Below are 18,664 nucleotides of genomic sequence, written 5' to 3'. Positions count from 1 at the left end.
GTACGTAAGGAATCTCTTCCCCCTAACTGCCCTTAAGATGGTTTCCTTGGTTCTAAGATTTGCGAGTTTTATTATTACATGCCAGGGTGTTGGCCTGTTTTCCTGATCTTGGGACGGGTCCTCTCTGCCTCTAGGACGCGAATGTTTCTTTCATTCCCCAGATTAGGGAAGTTCTCAGCTACGATTTGCTCAAATACATCTTCTAGTCCTCTCTCTCTCTCCACTCCCTCCGGGATTCCAATTATTCTGACATTGGAACACTTCATGCATGGTGTCACTTATTTCTCTGATTCTATTTTCAGGGATTCTGAGTTGTTTTTCCCTGGCCTCCTCTTTTCCCTTTTTATCTGTTAAATTGTCTTCCAGGTCACTTATTCATTCTTCTGCCTCACTTACCCTAGCTGTTAGATTATCTAGATTGGATTGGATCTCATTGATAGCATTTTTAAGTTCTGCCAATTCAGCTTTCATTTCTGCCCTTAGAGACTCTATGTTGTCATTAATTGAATTCTCCGTTGTAGCTATTGTCTTCACAATTGCTAGCCTGAATTCTATCTCCGACATCTTGGTTATATCTGCATCCATTTGTAAATCTGCGGCATAAGTCATATTTTCTATGACTTCTACATATTTTCTATTTTGGGGGTTCCTCCTCCTTGTCATTCTGTTGATGGGTGGTTGAGGGAATGTATAGAGTCCAAATTATTGACCACAACCTAAGCAAGATGCACCTGTTTTATAGGTACCTTAGGGTTGCTGGCCTCTTGTTTTCCCAGCCTGTCTTCTGGGGGAGGGTCCTGCCATGCTGTTACTCAGGCAACCCTGTTAGGGCAGAGTTGCCCTGCCCCTCTGTGGCTGGGGTTGGGCTCAGTGGGAATCATTTTTTGGGGGCTTTTGTTCTCTGGTGGCTTTCCCTGGCAGCTTTCCGCGTCTCTTCTGAGAGTCAGAGCAGAAGAGACCATTTCCAGCCCTCTGCTCAGAGCAGAGAGATCGCAGTCTGTTCTTCAGTGAGCTCTCCAGGCCACACTGTCTCCGTTTCTGTCCGTGCTGCTATAAACTGCAGCGTCCTGGGTTGTGCACCCCTCCTCTGCGCTCCCAGTCCTGCCTCCAGGTTGGAGCACGTCTCTGCCCTTTGTGCTTCTAAAACTGCCAGCTGCTCCCAGTTCGCACGCGTGCGACCCTACCGCTCCAGGTTTCCGCCCTGGGGGCTGCCCTAAAGTCCTTTCCCCGCCACTACCAGTCTGCGAGTCTGTGCCCCGTCCCCAGTGCGCGAGGCTGTCGCTCACCGGCGGTGTAGGATTCCCCACAGACAGGCTCCCTCCCGCTGCCATTTATCCTCCAATATCTGCCCATGGAATCACGGCTCCCCGCTTTGTCCCTCAAAACCAACCTCCTGCGATATTCTATTTGTAGAGATCCAGATCTTCTTACATCTCAGGCTGATTTCATGGGTGCTCAGAGTGGTCTGGTAGATATCCAGCTCAATTCCGGACCAGTTGAAATAGGGTCCCCTACTCCTCCGTCATCTTTTCTTCTTTATTTGTGCTTTAAAAAGCTTTTTACAGAAAAGAAAAAGAGAAAAGGCAGACATATTTAAATTCCTTATATTTACCTACACACTTAAAAAAATTGTTAGTGTCCTTTGGATTTAAGTTATCTTCTGGTACTATTTTGTCAGAGAGATTTTCTTTTGTATATTTTGTAAATTAGTTCTGCTAGCAAATATTTTTGTTTATCCGCAAATGCTTTTATTTTGCCATGTTTAAAGGAGTTTCACTGGATATAGAATTCTTGGTTGACAGGTTGCTTTCTTTTAGTATTTTGAATATGTCATTCCAGTGTTTCCTGGCCTCAGAGTTTTTGAGTGTGTTGAAACTCAGCTGGCAGTACTATGCTTCTCCTATGCATGATGTGTCATTTTTTTTTCTTACTGCTTTTAAGTTTTTTCTCTCCATTTCTCAGCAGTTTGATTTTGATGTGGCTAGTTATCCAGGTATCCTGCCTGTACTTTATGGAGTTTCTTGGATATGTAAATTAACATTTCTCACCAAATCGGATGATTTTAAAGACATTTTTCTTTTCTTTCTTCTTTTTTCTTTTTTTTTTCCTTTTTCTCTCCCCTGTTTCTACCACTCCAGTTACACATATACTGGATGGAATGCCTATTATTACACCACAGATCTCTGAATTTTTGTTTATTTTTTTATAATCCTTTTTTCTTTTTGTTCTTTGGGTTAGTTAATTTTTAGTGATATCTTCAAATTTACTGATTCTGATCTTGCTTTCTGCTTTCTCAAATCTAATAAGCCCATCTGGTGAAATTTTAATTTTAACCTTAGACTTTCCATTTGGTTCATTTATGTTTTAACTTACACAAAATTAATGTTGTTTTTTTTAAGATTTTATTTATTTGCGAGAGAGAGAATGAGAGACAGCATGAGAGGGAGGAGGGTCAGAGGGAGAAGCAGACTCCCTGCTGAGCAGGGAGCCCAATGCAGGACTCGATCCCGGGACTCCAGGATCATGACCTGAGCCGAAGGCAGTCGCTTAACCAACTGAGCCACCCAGGCGCCCCTTACTTACACAAAATTAATGTTAAGCATAGAGTAAGTTAACTACTACCACAATCATGATACAAAAAAGTTCTAATACTCAAGATTTCCTTTTTCTGTCTCCATATAGTCAAACTAGTTCCTTTATATACTTTTTTCTCTTTTAAAATTACATATTTATGCACTCATTGCCTAGCAGTCTTTTCCTTTGAGTTAATATGTTTATAATAGCTTCTTTGGGAATCTTTGTTTACAAAATACAGCATTTGTACCCACGTAGAGCTACTTTCTATTAACTGATTTTATTCCTTAGTTTAGGTCACAGTTTTCTGTTTTTTTATATGTCTAGTAATTTTTGGTTGAAAATTCTACATTATAGATGATATGTTGTAGTCTGGATTCTTCTGATCTTCCAAGCGTTTCTTTTCTGTCTTAGAGGCATTTAATTTGCTTGGGCTTATACTGTGACATCTATCTCTCCCATAGAGTGTCATTGCTGATGTCTCTGGTTTTTGTTTGTTTGTTTAAGTCTGGCTCTCTAAGAGACTCTCCTTCACCTGGATAAAGTAGAGGTGAGCTAGTGATTTGGACAGAGGTTGTAGTAGACATCAGAAGCCAGTGTGGCTTTCACTCTTTGCTGCCTGAGTCGTGTATGTGTCAGAACACTTTACAAGTATAGCAAATTTGCAAGACTCTCCAAACTTTCAATCACTGCTAGGCTCTCTAGGATATCTTTGCACAAATATTTTAGTGGTGAGGTGGGAGTATAGGGAGAGTTTATCATCTCAACCTTTCTATGACTCTTTTGCTTCCAAATTCCCATTAAGTTTCTAGCTGCTTTACTAACAGCATTAAGTTGTATCCTGTGGATTAGTGTTTTAATGCCCATAACTAGGGGTGGGAGATGGGAAAATCTTAGGAAAGAATGCCACAAGCTCCCCATTCTTACCTAATGAAGTAGAAGTTTTGGGTGAGTAAGCATTTTTCAGCTTATTACCTCCCATTGGTAGTTTTTCAGTGCCCTAAATTAGTTTTTGCTTTTTAATCATTTTATTTTTGTACTTGTTTTTTGGGGAGGAGAATTCTTCAACTACCTCATGCCACCACTGTTGGAAGTAAAGTCCATCTTTAGGTACTCATGTGATAAATTTACACGTTTCAAATGGCCCGTTGCCCTCCCAGTTCTCTGTCTCCTGGACCATCATGTATCATCCATTTGTTTTTAACCTCTTTTGTCCTCTACTAAATCTTTTTATCTGTTTGATTTTTTTTTATTCTTTCAGAGAGGGAGACTAGACTTGAAAATCCTCAATTGGACATACTTGAAGGTGTTTCCTTCCATAAGGAGATATTGGAAGGTGTAACAAGAGATCATTCATTGTACTCCATTTTTAAGGTATGGCAGGATGATGACCAGCTGGAGAGAGATCAGGAAAATGAAGACAGACTTCTCAGGCAAGTCATGGCCATCAAAAACAAAACAGTTGTTGAAGAATCAGGCTATTCATATAAGGCATTAGGAAAAATGTTTCATGACTACACAGACCTAGATGCTTCAGGACAAGGACGGTATACACGTGACTCATTTGAAAAGAGCTTGGAACCGAATATAAACTTATTCAGTTGTTACAGGGGTTATGCAAGAAGAAACACTGGTGAGCATTTTAGATGTGGGAGTACACTTATTTCTTCCTATTCTAAGCATGAAAAAATTCATAATGGAGTGAAACACTGTGAAGATAGTCACTGTGGAAAGATTATCAGCAATAAACAATCTCTTATTCAATATGTGAATGTTGAAAGTGGAGAGAAGACCTGTTTGTGCATTGAATGTGGAAAATCTTTTCTAAAAAAGTCACAACTCATAATACATCAAAGAATTCATACTGGAGAGAAACCATATGATTGTGGTGCATGTGGGAAAGCCTTCAGTGAGAAGTCACATCTCATTGTACATCAGAGAACTCATACTGGGGAAAAACCTTATGAATGTTCTGAATGTGGAAAAGCTTTCTCTCAGAAATCATCCCTCATTATACATCAGAGAGTACATTCTGGGGAAAAACCGTATGAATGTAATGACTGTGGGAAAGCCTTCTCCCAGAAATCACCCCTCATTATACATCAGAGAATTCACACTGGAGAGAAACCTTATGAATGTAATCAGTGTGGGAAGGCCTTTTCCCAGAAGTCACAGCTGATTATACATCATAGAGCTCATACTGGAGAGAAGCCATATGAATGTACTGAATGTGGGAAAGCCTTCTGTGAGAAGTCCCACCTCATTATCCATAAAAGAATTCACACTGGGGAGAAACCGTACAAATGTGCTCAATGCGAAGAAGCCTTCAGCAGGAAGTCAGAACTCATTATACATCAGATAATTCATACTGGGGAGAAACCTTATGAATGTACTGAATGTGGGAAGACATTCTCCCGGAAGTCACAGCTCATCATACATCAGAGAACGCATACTGGAGAGAAACCCTATAAATGCAGTGAATGCGGAAAAGCCTTCTGTCAGCAGTCACATCTCATTGGACATCAGAGAATTCACACAGGAGAAAAACCTTATGTATGCAGTGAATGTGGGAAAGCCTTCTCTCAGAAGTCCCACCTCCCAGGGCATCAGCGCATTCATACAGGAGAGAAACCTTACATATGTGCTGAATGTGGAAAGGCCTTTTCCCAGAAGTCAGACCTTGTTGTACATCAGAGAATTCATACTGGGGAGAAACCCTACCAATGTACTGTATGTGGGAAAGCATTCATTCAAAAGTCACAACTCACTGTACACCAGAGAATTCATGCAGTGGTAAAATCATAAGAATGGACTAAGCACAGAAAAGTCTTCAGTATCTGCTCAAGCCTTAATAAGTAACACAAAACCCATGAATTTCAATGAGTTTGGGGGCATCTTTACTGATAAAATTTTACAAGTGAAATAAACTTCCTAACGTATGTAATTTTTTATCAGATAATACAGACATCTCAGTTATATAAATAATGGGCATTTTCACTATGGCATGTAAAACTTTTGAGATTGTGAACTGAATAATTAATATAACAAGTTACATATATATAGTTTATTTTGAAGTTATGTATTTATGATTATGTTACATAGAAAGAATTGGACATGTGATAATATTGTTATTGTTAACTTAGCATAATTATAGCTGTGCAGTAATTCCCTGTAGAGGACATGAAGAAAGCTTGAGTCAAAAGATGCCATGACCTAGAAACGGTGCCTGGGGGAAGGATTTGATTGTTACTCCTAAGGGTATCTGTAAAATTATTCTTGTAGATAGATGGAAAGATGGGTTGATGAGGTCCAATAAATGGGGTATCTTTGTTTGTTTTATTTCAAGAATATAAGTTGATCTGTGTCAGTGGATGGACCCAGGATCTTGGAATTGACACTTCTTGCTATTTTCTTTCTTTTACTCCTCCCCTTTAGGAACTTGGTGTGATGAAAAGACATAGATGGCCATGGGTTTTAATGCTTATTCCAGTACTCACCGATTGTGTAACTTGTGTAACTCACCGATTGTGTAGCCTTTTTTCATCCACAGTATCTGTTCCCTGATCTATATATAAAATTCTGGCAGAGACATGTTTTTAGCTCATATTTGTCCCCTTTATCTTCCCTTTCTGTTCTTTTGAAGGAGGTTGCTAATACCCAGGTGTACACCTTTAAACTTGATTTGCATTCCAGACACTGTGTTTCTGATTCTCCTGATTTCCTTTTCTGTCTTTTTTCCATTAACACTGCCTTGTGTCTAGTGGCCTAATTCATACGTTATGGAGACCTCACTTTTTATTTTGCAAATACATGTACGTTATGGTGCTTGCACATAAAGACCGTGTATGATACCATCACAGATCCTGTTTTACCCTTTCCCAAAAGCACCAGTTCTTTTTCCTGAGAATTGAGTGGCCCTCAGAGAAAAATCCATAGGGAATGTGGAAGACATGCCTGGGATAGCCTACATGGGCAGGTATGAATCCCACCTGTTATCTCTAAAATGTTTCTATATTCTTCGTTGTGGGCCCAAGTCTTCTCCGTAAGAATCTTAAGGAAAGCATCTTGATGGGGAGAAGTCATACGTAGCAGGGATATAGTGACCTGTGTGGCTAAATATGGTTTCTGCCAGAAAGTTCCTACTTGATTCCTTCATATGTCCTGCTTAGCTGACCATTTCTCTGCAGGGCCCCAGTGTTTACTCTGAGAAGTAAGACTCTGTATGGGAACCTCTGCAGAGGACATAGCATACCTCATAAAGATATGCAAATGTGTGTGAGAAAATTCTTTGTGTCATTGTAAACAGTTATTGATACTGGCTATAATTGGCCATTTGGATCCGGGAAATAAAACCTTCAGGCATGTACCATGGAGTGATCTGCTTTGAGAGGTCTTGATGGAAATTGGCCCTACCTGGCCCTTACGGAAGGCAGCTATGCTAACCACTATACCACCAACGCCTACCTGGCCCTTATGGAAGCATGGGAAAATCAGGGTCTCAGGAACATATAGAAATGTGAGAAGGAAATGATAATATAGTAACACTTACAGAAATATGTAAGGAAAATAAAGACTCAAGAGTTCTTATCTTCTCATGGGCCTTCCATTTTGCCTTTTTACCTTCCAGGAAACCTCACTGATCTGATCATGACATAATATGTACTATATATTACCATAAAATATAGCAAAATTTAATACTTATTGGTGTATAGAAAATTATCCCTCTAAAGTCTGGAAAAAAGATAATGCCCATTCTCACCAGTTTTATTCAACATTGCATTGAAAGACCTAGTCAGGAAAATCAGGCAAGAAAAAATTGGTGTAATTGATTAGAAAGCAATAAAACATTATTTATTGATAACATTATATGCATAGAAGATGAAAATGTATAGGTTAATTATTAGAAATAGAAAGTAGCAATGTTTCTGTATATAAAGTTTTTAAAAATAAAGTTTATGCAATAGATATAAAATGAAAATTTAAAGGCATCAGTTACAGTGGCATGAAAAATACATCATGTCTAGAAAACGTGTATTTCCAGTACTATGTTGAATAGAAGTGGCAAGAATGGACATCCTTGCATTGTTCCTGATATTAGAGGAAAAGCTTTCTTCACCACTGATTATGATGTTAGCTCTGAGCATGCCATATGTTGCCTTCATTATGTGGAAGAATATTCTTTCTGTGACTAATTTATTGAGAATTTTTATCATGAAAGGATGTTGAATTTTTGACAAATAATTTTTCTGCAAAATGTTAAGATGATTTTTTTATCCTTTATTCTGTTAATGTGGTGATTACCTCTATCAATTTGTATATGTTAAAACATCCTTGCATCCCAGGTATAAATCACATGATCATGGTGTATGACCCTTTAAATGTGCTGTTGAATTCTGTGTGCTTATATTTTGTTGAGAATTTTGCATTTATATTCATCAAAAATGTTGGGCTTTTCTTGTAGTGCCCTTATCTGGCTTTCGTGTCAGAGTAATGCTGGCCTTGTAAAATGAGTTTGGGAGTGTTCCCTTCTTCAGTTTTTTTGATGAGTTTAAGTAGGATTGTTGTTAATTCTTTAAATATTTGGTGGAATTCACCAGTGAAACTATCTGGTCCTGGGCTTTTCTTTGTTGAGATGTTTTTGATTACTGATTCAGTCTCTTACTCATTATTGGTCTGTTAAGATTTTCTATGAATGGTTCAGTCTCATATGTTGTATGTTTCTAGGAATTTACTTCTTGGTTATGCAATTTGTTGGCATAATTGTTCTAAGTGACATTATGCTCTGTAGTATTTCTGTGTTATCAGTTGTCTCCTCTTTCATTTCTAATTGTACTTGAGTCTTCTCTCCTTTTTTCTTAGTGTGACTAATGGTGTGTTAATTTTGCTTTTCAGAAAACCAGCTTTTAGTTTTGTTGATCTTTTCTATTGTTTCTCTGCTCTCTATTTCATTTGTTTCTGCTCTGACTCCATTATTTCCTTTCTTCTGCTAATTTTTGGCTTAATCTTTTCTTCTTTTTCTATGTCTTTGAGGTGTAAAGTTGGTTGTTTGAGATCTTTGCTTCTTAATGTAGGTATTTATCACTATAAACTGCCTGCTTAGAACTGCTTTTGCTACATCCAATAGGTTTTAGTAAATTGTGTTTCCATTTTCATTTGCTTCAAGATATTTGTAAAATATCTTGGTTCAGGTATGTGTTAAATTTCCACATATTTGTGAGTTTCCAGTTTTCTTTGTTATTTTCTAGTTTCATACCATTGTGGTCAGAAAACATACTTGGTATGTTTATTCAGAGTCCCTTGAGATTACATATGAATTTTAGAATGGATTTTTCTATTTCTGCAAAAAAAAAAAAATGCCATTGGGTGGGATTTTGATAAAAATTTTGTTGTGTCTGTAGATCACATTGGGTGATATTTACATCTTAAATGTATTAAGTTTTCCAATCTGTGAATATGTGGTTTCTTTCAATTCGTGTGTTTTGTTTCTTTCAGCTGTGTTTGTAATTTTCCAGTGTACAAGTCTTGTCTCCTTTGTTAAGTTTATTCCTGTGTATTTTATTCTTTTTGATGCTGTTGTAATTGGAATTATTAATTTCTGTATTAGATTCTTCCATGTTAGTGTATAGGAACGAAGCAGATTTTAGTGTGTTGATTTTGTATCCTGTGGCCTTACTGAATTCATTTATCAGATCTTTTGTTTTGTGGAATCTTTAGAGTTTCTGTATATAAGATATCATCTGAGAACAGCTAATTTTTCTTTTCTGTTTTGGATGACTTTTGTGTCTTTTTCTTGCCTAATGGCTTTGGCTATGACTTTCAGTGCTGTGTTGAATATAAGTGGCAAAAGCAGGCATTCTTGTCTTGTTTCTGATCTTAGAGATAAAGTTTCATTATTTTACCATTGAGTATGTTAACTCTGGGCTTTTTATGTATGGCCCTTATTTTCTTTCGATTTGTACTTTTTGAATGTTTTATTTAATCATGAAAGTGTGTTGAATTTTGTCAAGTGCTTTTTCTGAACCAGTTGAGGTGATCCTGTGGTTTTCATTCATTCTATTCATGTACCATATTACATTGATTTTCATATGTTGAACCATCCTTGCATTCCAGGAATAAATCCCACTTGTTCATGGTGTATAATCCTTTTAATGTGTGTTGAATTCTGTTTGCTGTTATTTTATTGAAAATTTTTATATTCATACTCATCAGGAATATTGGTCTGTAGTTTTTTTCTCTGTGGTATCTTAGTCTGGCTCTGATAGCAGAAAAATGCTCCGAGAATTAGTTTGGAAGTATACCTTCCTCTTCAGTTTTTTTAGAAGATTTTGCAGAAGAGTGTGTTTATTTTCCTTTAAATATTTGGTAGAATTCATTAGTGAGGCATCAGGTCCTGATTTTATTTGATGGGAGTTATTTTATTCGTTTTAGTTTTATTTGTATGTGTCAAAATACATTTTATTTCCAAAATAGTTTTTGCAACTATTTTCATGCAGAAACTGGGTCTGCTCAGTACTATCAGTAGAATCAATGATAGCATGGTAGCTGTTCAGTTTTAGGTATACAAAGAATACATAATCTAAATAGAAAATGCTGAAATACTAGAAACATGCATTTAATTATTCAATTATTTGTATATGTTACATCCACATAAGACCCGGAAATACTCTATATTCAGATGAACTATTCATACAGTTTAAGTATAATAAAAAGTAAACTCCCCACAACTATCTTTGTATCTTTAAAAACCAAGACTCTGAGCTGGTTTAATAGAATACCATATGTCTTCTTAAAACTAACTGAGAAAGGGGGCACTTAAACTACTGACTTATAATACTCCGGTTTCAAAATAATCTAAAATGGGCAATAGAACACAATGACCTGTTAAAGGGGCACACAGAAACAAACTCAGGCTTATATGGTCAATTAACCTTTGATAAAGGAGCCAGGAATATACAATGGGGAAAAGACAGTCTTCAATAAATGGTGTTGGGAAACCTGGGCAACAATATGCAGAAGAATGAAACAGGACCCCTCTCTTAAACTATACACAAAAATACACTCTAAGTGGGTTAAAGACTTAAATATGAGACCTTAAACCATAAAACTTCTCAAAGAAAACATAGGCAATAGTCTCTTGGACATCAGCCTTAGCAACATTTTCCTAGATCTATCTCCTCAGGCAAAGGAAATAATAAAAATAAACTATTAGGACTACAGCAAAATAAAACATTTGCACAGGAAAGGAAACCCATCAGCAAAGCAAAAAAGGAAACACACTACATAGAAGAGGATACTTGCAAACAATATATCTGATAAGGGGTTAATATCCAAAATATATAAAGAACTTCTACAACTTAACACCAAAAATAATAATAACATGATTAAAATGGGCAGAGGACCTGAATAGACATTTTTCCAAATAAGACATCCAGATGGCCAACAGACACATGAAAAGATGTTCACCATCACTAATCATCAGGGAAATGCAAATCAAAACCACAATGAGAGATCACCTCACACCAGTCAGAATGGCTAGTGTTAAAAAGACAGTAAATAGGGCGCCTGGGTGGCTCAGCCGTTAAGCGTCTGCCTTCGGCTCAGGTCATGATCCCAGGATCCTGGGATCGAGTCCCGCATCGGGCTCCCTGCTCGGCGGGGGGCCTGCTTCTCCCTCTCCCACTCCCCCTGCTTGTGTTCCTGCTCTCTCTGTCTCTGTCAAATAAATAAATAAAATCTTTAAAAAAAAAAAAAAAAGACAGTAAATAAAAGATAAATTATAAGTGTTGATGAGGATGTGCAGAAAAGGGAACCCTCATGCACTGTTGGTGAGAATGTAAATTGATACAATCACTGTGGAAAACAGTATGGAGGTTCCTCAAAAAATTAGCAATACCATGTGATGTCATAATTCTATTACTGGGTACTCAAAGAAAAACACTAACTCAAAAAGATATATGCACCCTTATCTTTATTGCAGCATTATTTATAATAATCAAGATATGGAAGCAACCTAAGTGTCTATTGATAAATGAATGGATAAAGATGTTACAAATATATTTATATATGGAATGGAATATTATTCAGCCATAAAAACGTGAGATCTTGCCATTTGTTACAGTATGGATGGACCTAGAGAATATTATGCTAAGTGAAATAAGTCAGAGAATGACAAATACCATATGATTTCACCTATATGTGGAATCTAAAAAACAGATTAAGCAAAATAGAAGCAGAATCATAAATACAGAGAACAAACTGGTGGTTGCCAGAGTGAGGGGGTTAGGAGGAAGGGTGAAATAGATGAAGGAGATTAAGAGGTACAAATTTCCAGTTATAAAGTAAGTCACAAGGATGAAAAGTACAGCATAAGGGATATAGTCAGTAATATTGTAATAACATGGTGACATATGGTTAACTACACTTACTGTGGTGAACACAGTATAATATATAGAATTGTCAAATCACTATGTTGTACCCCTGAAACTAATGTAACATTGTATGTCTACTATACTTCAATAAAAAAATTCTTAAAAAAATAAAATGAAGGGTGCTTGGGTGGCTCAGTAAGCTAAGCATCCAACTCTTGATTTTGGCTTAGGCTGTGATCTCAGGGTCATGGGATCAAGCCCCACATTGGGCTCCATGCTCAGCATGGAGTCTGCTTGGGATTCTTTCTCTCCCTCTCCCCCTTCCCTCACTCACGCTCGCTCTCTCTCTAAATGAATAAATAAAATCTTTAAAATAAAATGAAGGAACACACACACATTTAATATGTACAATCAGTAATACAGTTAGCTACTATAAACTTTACAGTGTACGGTTTATTCAAATGGCTAAACTGTTTAGTGGTTAAGGAGACAGTTATTTGTTAGATATTTTTTTCCCATGGCTTAATGAGAATAGAAAAGCTATTTTTCCAAATAAAAAACTATCTTCATTATGAACTTGGTTTTCCTCTTAAAAAATTTTTATTTATTTATTCATTCATTTATTTATTTATTTATTTAGAGTGCAAGTGGGGGAGGGGCAGAGGGAGAGAGAAAGAATCTCAAGCAGTCTCCTTGCTGAGCATGGAGCCCAGTGCGGGGCTCCATCCCTCAACCCTGAGATCATGACCTGAGCCGAAATCGAGAGGGACACTTAACCAACTGAACCATACAAGTAACCCAGGTTTTGCTCTTTTTTTTTTTAAAAGAAAAGGCCACTGAAATGTATAAAGTAGTCGGAACATGTTGGCAGTATCAAAATTAATGTCTCTTTACATGGCAATGACATGCATTTAACAATAACTCACAGGTTAAGTCTGCAAATGCTGTCATAGCATTACTTTGGCTAGCACAGGGTTTTACACAGTAGTCAGATAAATTTAGGTATGTGATGTGTAAAGAGTTACGTTATGCAACCTTAATCGGGGTCGAACACTAAGAAATAAAAAATGAAAAGAAAAGTAAAAGCACTTTAAAGTAGAAAAATGAGGGCACCTGGGTGGCTCAGTCGGTTAAGTGTCTGCCTTCAGCTCAGGGTCCTGGGATGGAGCCCTGCATCAGGCTCCCTGCTCAGCAGGGGAGTCTGCTTCTCCCTCTTCCTTGGCCCTTCCTACCCCACTCATGCTCTCTCTCTCTCTCTCTCACTCTCTCTCAAATAAATAAAATCTTTTAAAAAAATAAAGTAGAAAAATATTGTAAGGATAGGGCTCCACCTGTTGTATGCCTTTTAAAGCCTTTATTCATGTTAGCATATTTTGTTTTTTACACAATTATGGAGTAGCCTACTTTGCATTAACAGATATGTGAAATAAGAAAATAGTCAAGCATGACATGTGGTAGTCTAAAGATCAAAACAAGACACTTGTCTATATATACAGCATCACTCAGGACCTACTAAAATGTGAAGATTACAGCATCTAATATCTTATACTACAATAATAAAAAACAAACTGACCAATGAAGGCAGAAAATAGGGCTTAAAGGAGTCTAATCTCAATTGACTTTAAAGCTTTACACAGGAAATAAATGCATATTGCATAGTGAAAGCAAATATTCCACCAAGAAATTTAGGTGAGAGACAACACAACATTAGCCTAATTAATACATAACAATGATCTCAGAAGAGCATGTGTCATTTTCTGTAAATGAAAAAGCTGAAAACATGAAAGAGTCTGGCACATGGAGAGTTAGAAAGGAAAAAATACAAAACCAAACATATAAAGTAAAAAAAAAAAAAATATTGAAAAACTCCAAACTGTGGCTCATCAAAAATGTTGAATACTTGTCTTCTGTGAGAGCTCAAAGTTTTTATTGACATGAAAGTGTTTATGTAAAATTAAGCCTTATTGGTTAAATATCTGAGGAAGATCTGGCCTTGAGCACTTTCTTTATATCCTAGACTTGTAAACCAAGTTTTCTCAGTCATTAAAACAAACTTCTCAGCAGCTGCATTAATATGGAACAATGGTCTCAATACAAGAAAATAAAAAAATGAAACAACCTAGGTAAGTGGGCATTTGGCAGGATATCTGAAAATGATAGTCTCCAAGGATTCTTCCCCGGTTTCAAGTGACTCGATTATGGGCTCCTGGGTTGCTAATATGTGTGGTTCCATTACTTGCTGCTTCTCTTTTTAATTTGGAAAGTGTCCTCAGTACTGACCAATGCCCTATTTTCATCCTTTAACTTTTATTTGTCTGCTTTTAGGTCTGGTAGCATTTGAGCTCTACTTCTACTTCAGGTCTTCATTCTTTCTAAAGCTCTTTGTTCCTTCTTTTCCATTTCTAATAGTGACCTCGCAGCAAATCTTTCTTAACTCTGGGTGGCCTTTTCCAACTACGATTTAAAATCTGTCAGTTCCATATTTGCCTCATGTAGCTATTTTAAGCTTTTTCTTTTCAGCTAGAATTTGTTCGTAAGGGTTCTTATAGTCTGGAATCAATCCTTTTTTAGCCTGCTACTGTAAGGTTTTCTTTCTTTTAAGAAACTATGCTCCAGAGCATTCCAGGAGGCATCATAACTGATCACTTAGCTGATGCGGGATGGGCTTCTTATCCAGAAATGGAATCTCAGTTTTATTCTTATTTGGATCCCTCTTCTCTATGATTGTTCCTCTTGTTCATTTTCATTGCTGTCTTATTTCCGATATGAAACTTCCATAGATCTTATTTCTCCTTTTTGCCATCATTCTGTGATTGATTTAGGTTATGGTTTATCTTCTTTTTCCTTTTTTTCTTTCTCCCTCTCTTTCAATTTTCCTTTGTTAACTCTGGAGTAAACAGAAATTACACCTACAGGACTATTTGGCCTGTTTAGTTGACTTGAAGCATAGAGTGAACTGTTCATGGTAGACCATGAAGAGGACAGGATGGTTGAACTTGAAGTTGATTCTAGTCTGTAACGCATAAAGCTCATATGTTCTGAAGTACTTTTGTTTATATTCATCTTCTCTAGACCTTTCTGACTCCTTTTCTTCTTGATTCTCTTTATCCTGTTTTTCTTCATTCTTATTCTCTGGTTCTGGTAGAACAACTTCTTACTGTTTTTCAGCCTCTTCAGTGTCACCCCCTGCATTGATCTTCTAGACTGTTCTAATTTTCTAGATCTTGCTTTTCTTTGGGATTCAAATTCTTCATCTCTAAGAGGAGTGAGATATGATGTGCATCTCTCTTTGACCTCTGATGTGGAGGAGACAGTGCCAGCAGCAGATGTAGTCAGGATTATTTGTTTGGAGGTTTTTGATTACTAATTCAATCTCCTTACTAGTTTTAGGTTAATTCAGATTTTCTACTTCTTTATCATTCAGCAATGGTAAGTTTTGGGTTTGTAAGGATTTGTCCATTTCATTTAGATTATCCAGTTTGTTGGTGTACAATTATTCATAGCACACTCATAATCTTTTTTATTTCTGTAAGATCAATTATAATGCCTTCTTTTTTATTTCTGATTTTCTATGAATCTTTTCTCTTTTTTCCTAAGTCAGTCTAGCTGAAAGTTTGTCAATTTTGTTAAGGTTTTTGAAGAACAATTTCTTGGTTTCATTGGTTTTTATTATCTATGTTTTTTCTATCTGCTCCAATCTTTATTATTTTCTTTCTTCTGGTAGCCTTGAGCAGGCACTCATAACTATCATTATGTAATTTTATCACTGTAGAATTGCAGTGTATTATGATTCTGTGTTCTTAAATAACTGATTAAATCAGACTTCTCTAAGACCAGCAGGTTTCCATATGTAACAAAAACTCCCCCCAAGTGCTACGACTTATCACCTTGCTTTATTTCACTTTTTTAATGGCACTTTTTTCATGTTATAATTTATTTTGTTTATTTACTCTCAGTCCACTTTGGTAGCATTTAAGCACAATTGGGGCAGAAATATTTAGCTGCATTATTATAATGATATGGCTCAAGTTCTAGAAGAATGCATAGTACATAATGTTCACTAAATATTAGTTGAAGGACCAAATGATAGAGTGAATGAACAGTTTTACTGACTTAATCTGTGTGGAATAATATTCCAAAATTTCATAGATTAGGAAGTTTATACGGTGTGGGTAAGCTGGGATTAAGAAAGACCAGAAGAGAAAGGTATTTTTGTTTTGGGAAGATAATCTAAATCTTATTTGCTATGGCAGTTGGAGAGAGTAGTGATAAGTCTATATACTAGTAAGAAGAGTGTTCTCAAAAGCCTTGAGGTGAAAGCTGGGGAAGAACAGACTGAAGTGGAATGGATTAGGGGAAGAGGTGTTTATATTGTCAAAAAAAGGAGCAGATACATGTAGGGCATTTTAAGCATGGTGAAGTTTTTTTTTTTTTAAAGCAAATTTATTGAGATATAATAGACACAATAAACTGCACGTATTTAAAGTATATAATTTGGTAACTTTTGGCTTATGTATATATCTGTGAAACTATCACCGTAATCAAGACAAGGAACATGTCCATCCCTAAAAGCTGCTTCTTACCCCTTGGTAGTTACTCTTTCACCAGCTCTCCACCCTCTCCCCAGACAACCACTGATCTGCTTTCGGCCACTATATATATTCTTTTGCGTGTCCTACAATTTGATATAATGGAATAATAACATGTAAATTCTTGTTTTTACTGGTTTCTTTCCACATACTGTTTTGAATTTAATCCAATTTGTTGTGTATCAAGAGGTCATTCATTTTTCTTGCTAATTAGTATTCCATTGTATGGATAGTTTATCCATTTGCCTATGATGGATATTTGAGTTACTTCCAGTTTTTGTTACAAATAAAGCTGCTATGAGCATTCCTGAATAACTATGCACACATGTCTTGGATATTGTGTGTTGTATGCACACATGCCTAATACTTATTCTCTTGGATAAATATTAGGCATGAAATGGCTGGATCATATAGGTTTATGTTTAAAGGAAATTACCCATTTTCCAAAGTTATACGCCATTTTGCATTTCTACCAGCTCTGTGTAAAAGTTCATTTCTCTACATCCTTGCCAACATTTGGTAATACTAGTTTTTAAATTTTGGCCATTTTAGTAGGTGTGTAAGTGGTATCTCACTGTGGTATTAATTAGCTATTTCCCTGATGACTACTGATGTTGGGCATCTTTCTATGTTCTTTTTTGCCATTAGTATATCTTTAGTAAAGTGTCTGTTTAAATCTTTTGCTCAGTATTTAAGATTTGGTTGTTAGAACTCTTTATACATTCTAGCTACTGGTTATTTATCAGATACATGATGTGAAAATATTTTCCCCTAGTCTGTGGCTTGTCTTTCCATTCTTTTCATGGTGTCTTTTGAAGACCAGACTTTCAACTTATCATTTATTCTTTTGTGGTTCATGCTTTTATTGTCCTTACCTAAGAAATCTTTGCCTAATCCTAAATCCCAAAGGTTTTCTCCTACATTTTCTTCTAGGAGTTTTATAATTTTAGATTTTATATTTAGGGTTATGGTCCATTTTGAGTTAACTTTTTGTATATGGTATGAATAATGGATTAAGGCTTCGTTTTAAAATATAGATATCCAGTTATTTGTTGAAAACACTATTTTTCCCCTCACTGAAATACCTTTGTTGAAAATTTGTCATTATATCAGTTGGATCTATTTCTGATCCATTTTGTTGCATTTATCCATTTTTCTATCTTTACACCAGCACCACACTGTCTTGATTATTGTGGCTGTGTATATAATAAATCTTGAGGTCAGGTAGTATTAGACCTAAAACAGTTTTTTTTTGCAAAGGTTTTTGCCTATTCTTAGACCTTTTCATTTCCATATGAATTTTAAGAATCATCTTGTAAATTTCCTCTCAAAAGCTTGCTGCAATTTAAATTGATTGCACTGAATCTATAAATCAATTTGAGGTTTACAATAATGAGGTTTCTGACACATGAACAGGACATAGTCCTTTTATTTAAGTCTTCTTTCATTTCTATTTGCAATGTTTAGTAGTTTTCAATGTATAGATGTTTCACAATTTTTGTCAGACCTACCCCCAAGCCTTTCACATTTAAAAGAAATTCTGTAGATGTTTTAAATTTTAGTCTGATAATTTGTTGATAGTATATGGAAATACAACTGTTATTGATCTAGTATACTACAACCTTTCTAAACTTACTGATTAGTTCTAATAGTAGCCGTTTTGTTACAGGTGGTGGTAGAATACATCAGATTTTCTATATAGAAGACCATGTATCTATAAATAAAGATTGTTTTATATTTTCCTTTCCACACTGGGCATCTTTTATTTCTTTTTGCTTTATTGCACTGATTAGAACTTCCAGTACAATGATGAACAGAAGTTGTGGGAATGATTCCTTCAACTTTATTCTTTATTGTTAAGATTTTTTAGTATTCTATGGCTTGTTCTTTCCCATTCAAATTTTAGAATAACCTTGTCTAAGTTTACAAACAACAACAACAACTTGCTGTGATTTTAATAGAAATTACATTAAACCTATAGATCAGTTTGGAGGAGAAATAACTTCTTTACAGCTTATGAATCTTAAACTCAATGGATATGATGTATCTCTCCATTTATTTGATTTCTTTCAACAACATTTTGTAATTTTCTTCCTAAAGATCCTTTAAGTGTAAGCCCAAGTATTTTGATCT

The 18,664-nt window shown here is 36.0% G+C and overlaps 2 protein-coding genes and 1 pseudogene across 2 annotated transcripts in view; 1 reads left to right on the top strand and 2 right to left on the bottom strand.

Annotated features, from left to right (window-relative positions):
• The window catches only part of MYOZ3 (myozenin 3), a 381,468-nt gene that overhangs the window by 198,790 nt on the left and 164,014 nt on the right, over positions 1 to 18,664 (bottom strand). The gene's annotated exons all lie outside the window — the stretch shown is intronic.
• The window catches only part of LOC102725928 (uncharacterized), a 49,752-nt gene that overhangs the window by 13,835 nt on the left and 17,253 nt on the right, over positions 1 to 18,664 (top strand). The window contains 2 exon segments of the mRNA XM_031036716.2: positions 3,836 to 5,429; positions 10,068 to 10,074. Of these exon segments, the coding sequence (XP_030892576.2) occupies positions 3,836 to 5,429; positions 10,068 to 10,074 (1,601 nt within the window).
• On the bottom strand, positions 14,175 to 15,302 carry LOC115943604 (protein phosphatase 1 regulatory subunit 12A pseudogene; annotated as a pseudogene).

The sequence above is a fragment of the Leptonychotes weddellii genome, chromosome 7 (genome assembly GCF_054177405.1).
Source record: "Leptonychotes weddellii isolate Sample4059 chromosome 7, ASM5417740v2, whole genome shotgun sequence".
Lineage (NCBI taxonomy): Eukaryota > Metazoa > Chordata > Mammalia > Carnivora > Phocidae > Leptonychotes > Leptonychotes weddellii.
This window is presented reverse-complemented; position numbering and strand designations above follow the sequence as displayed.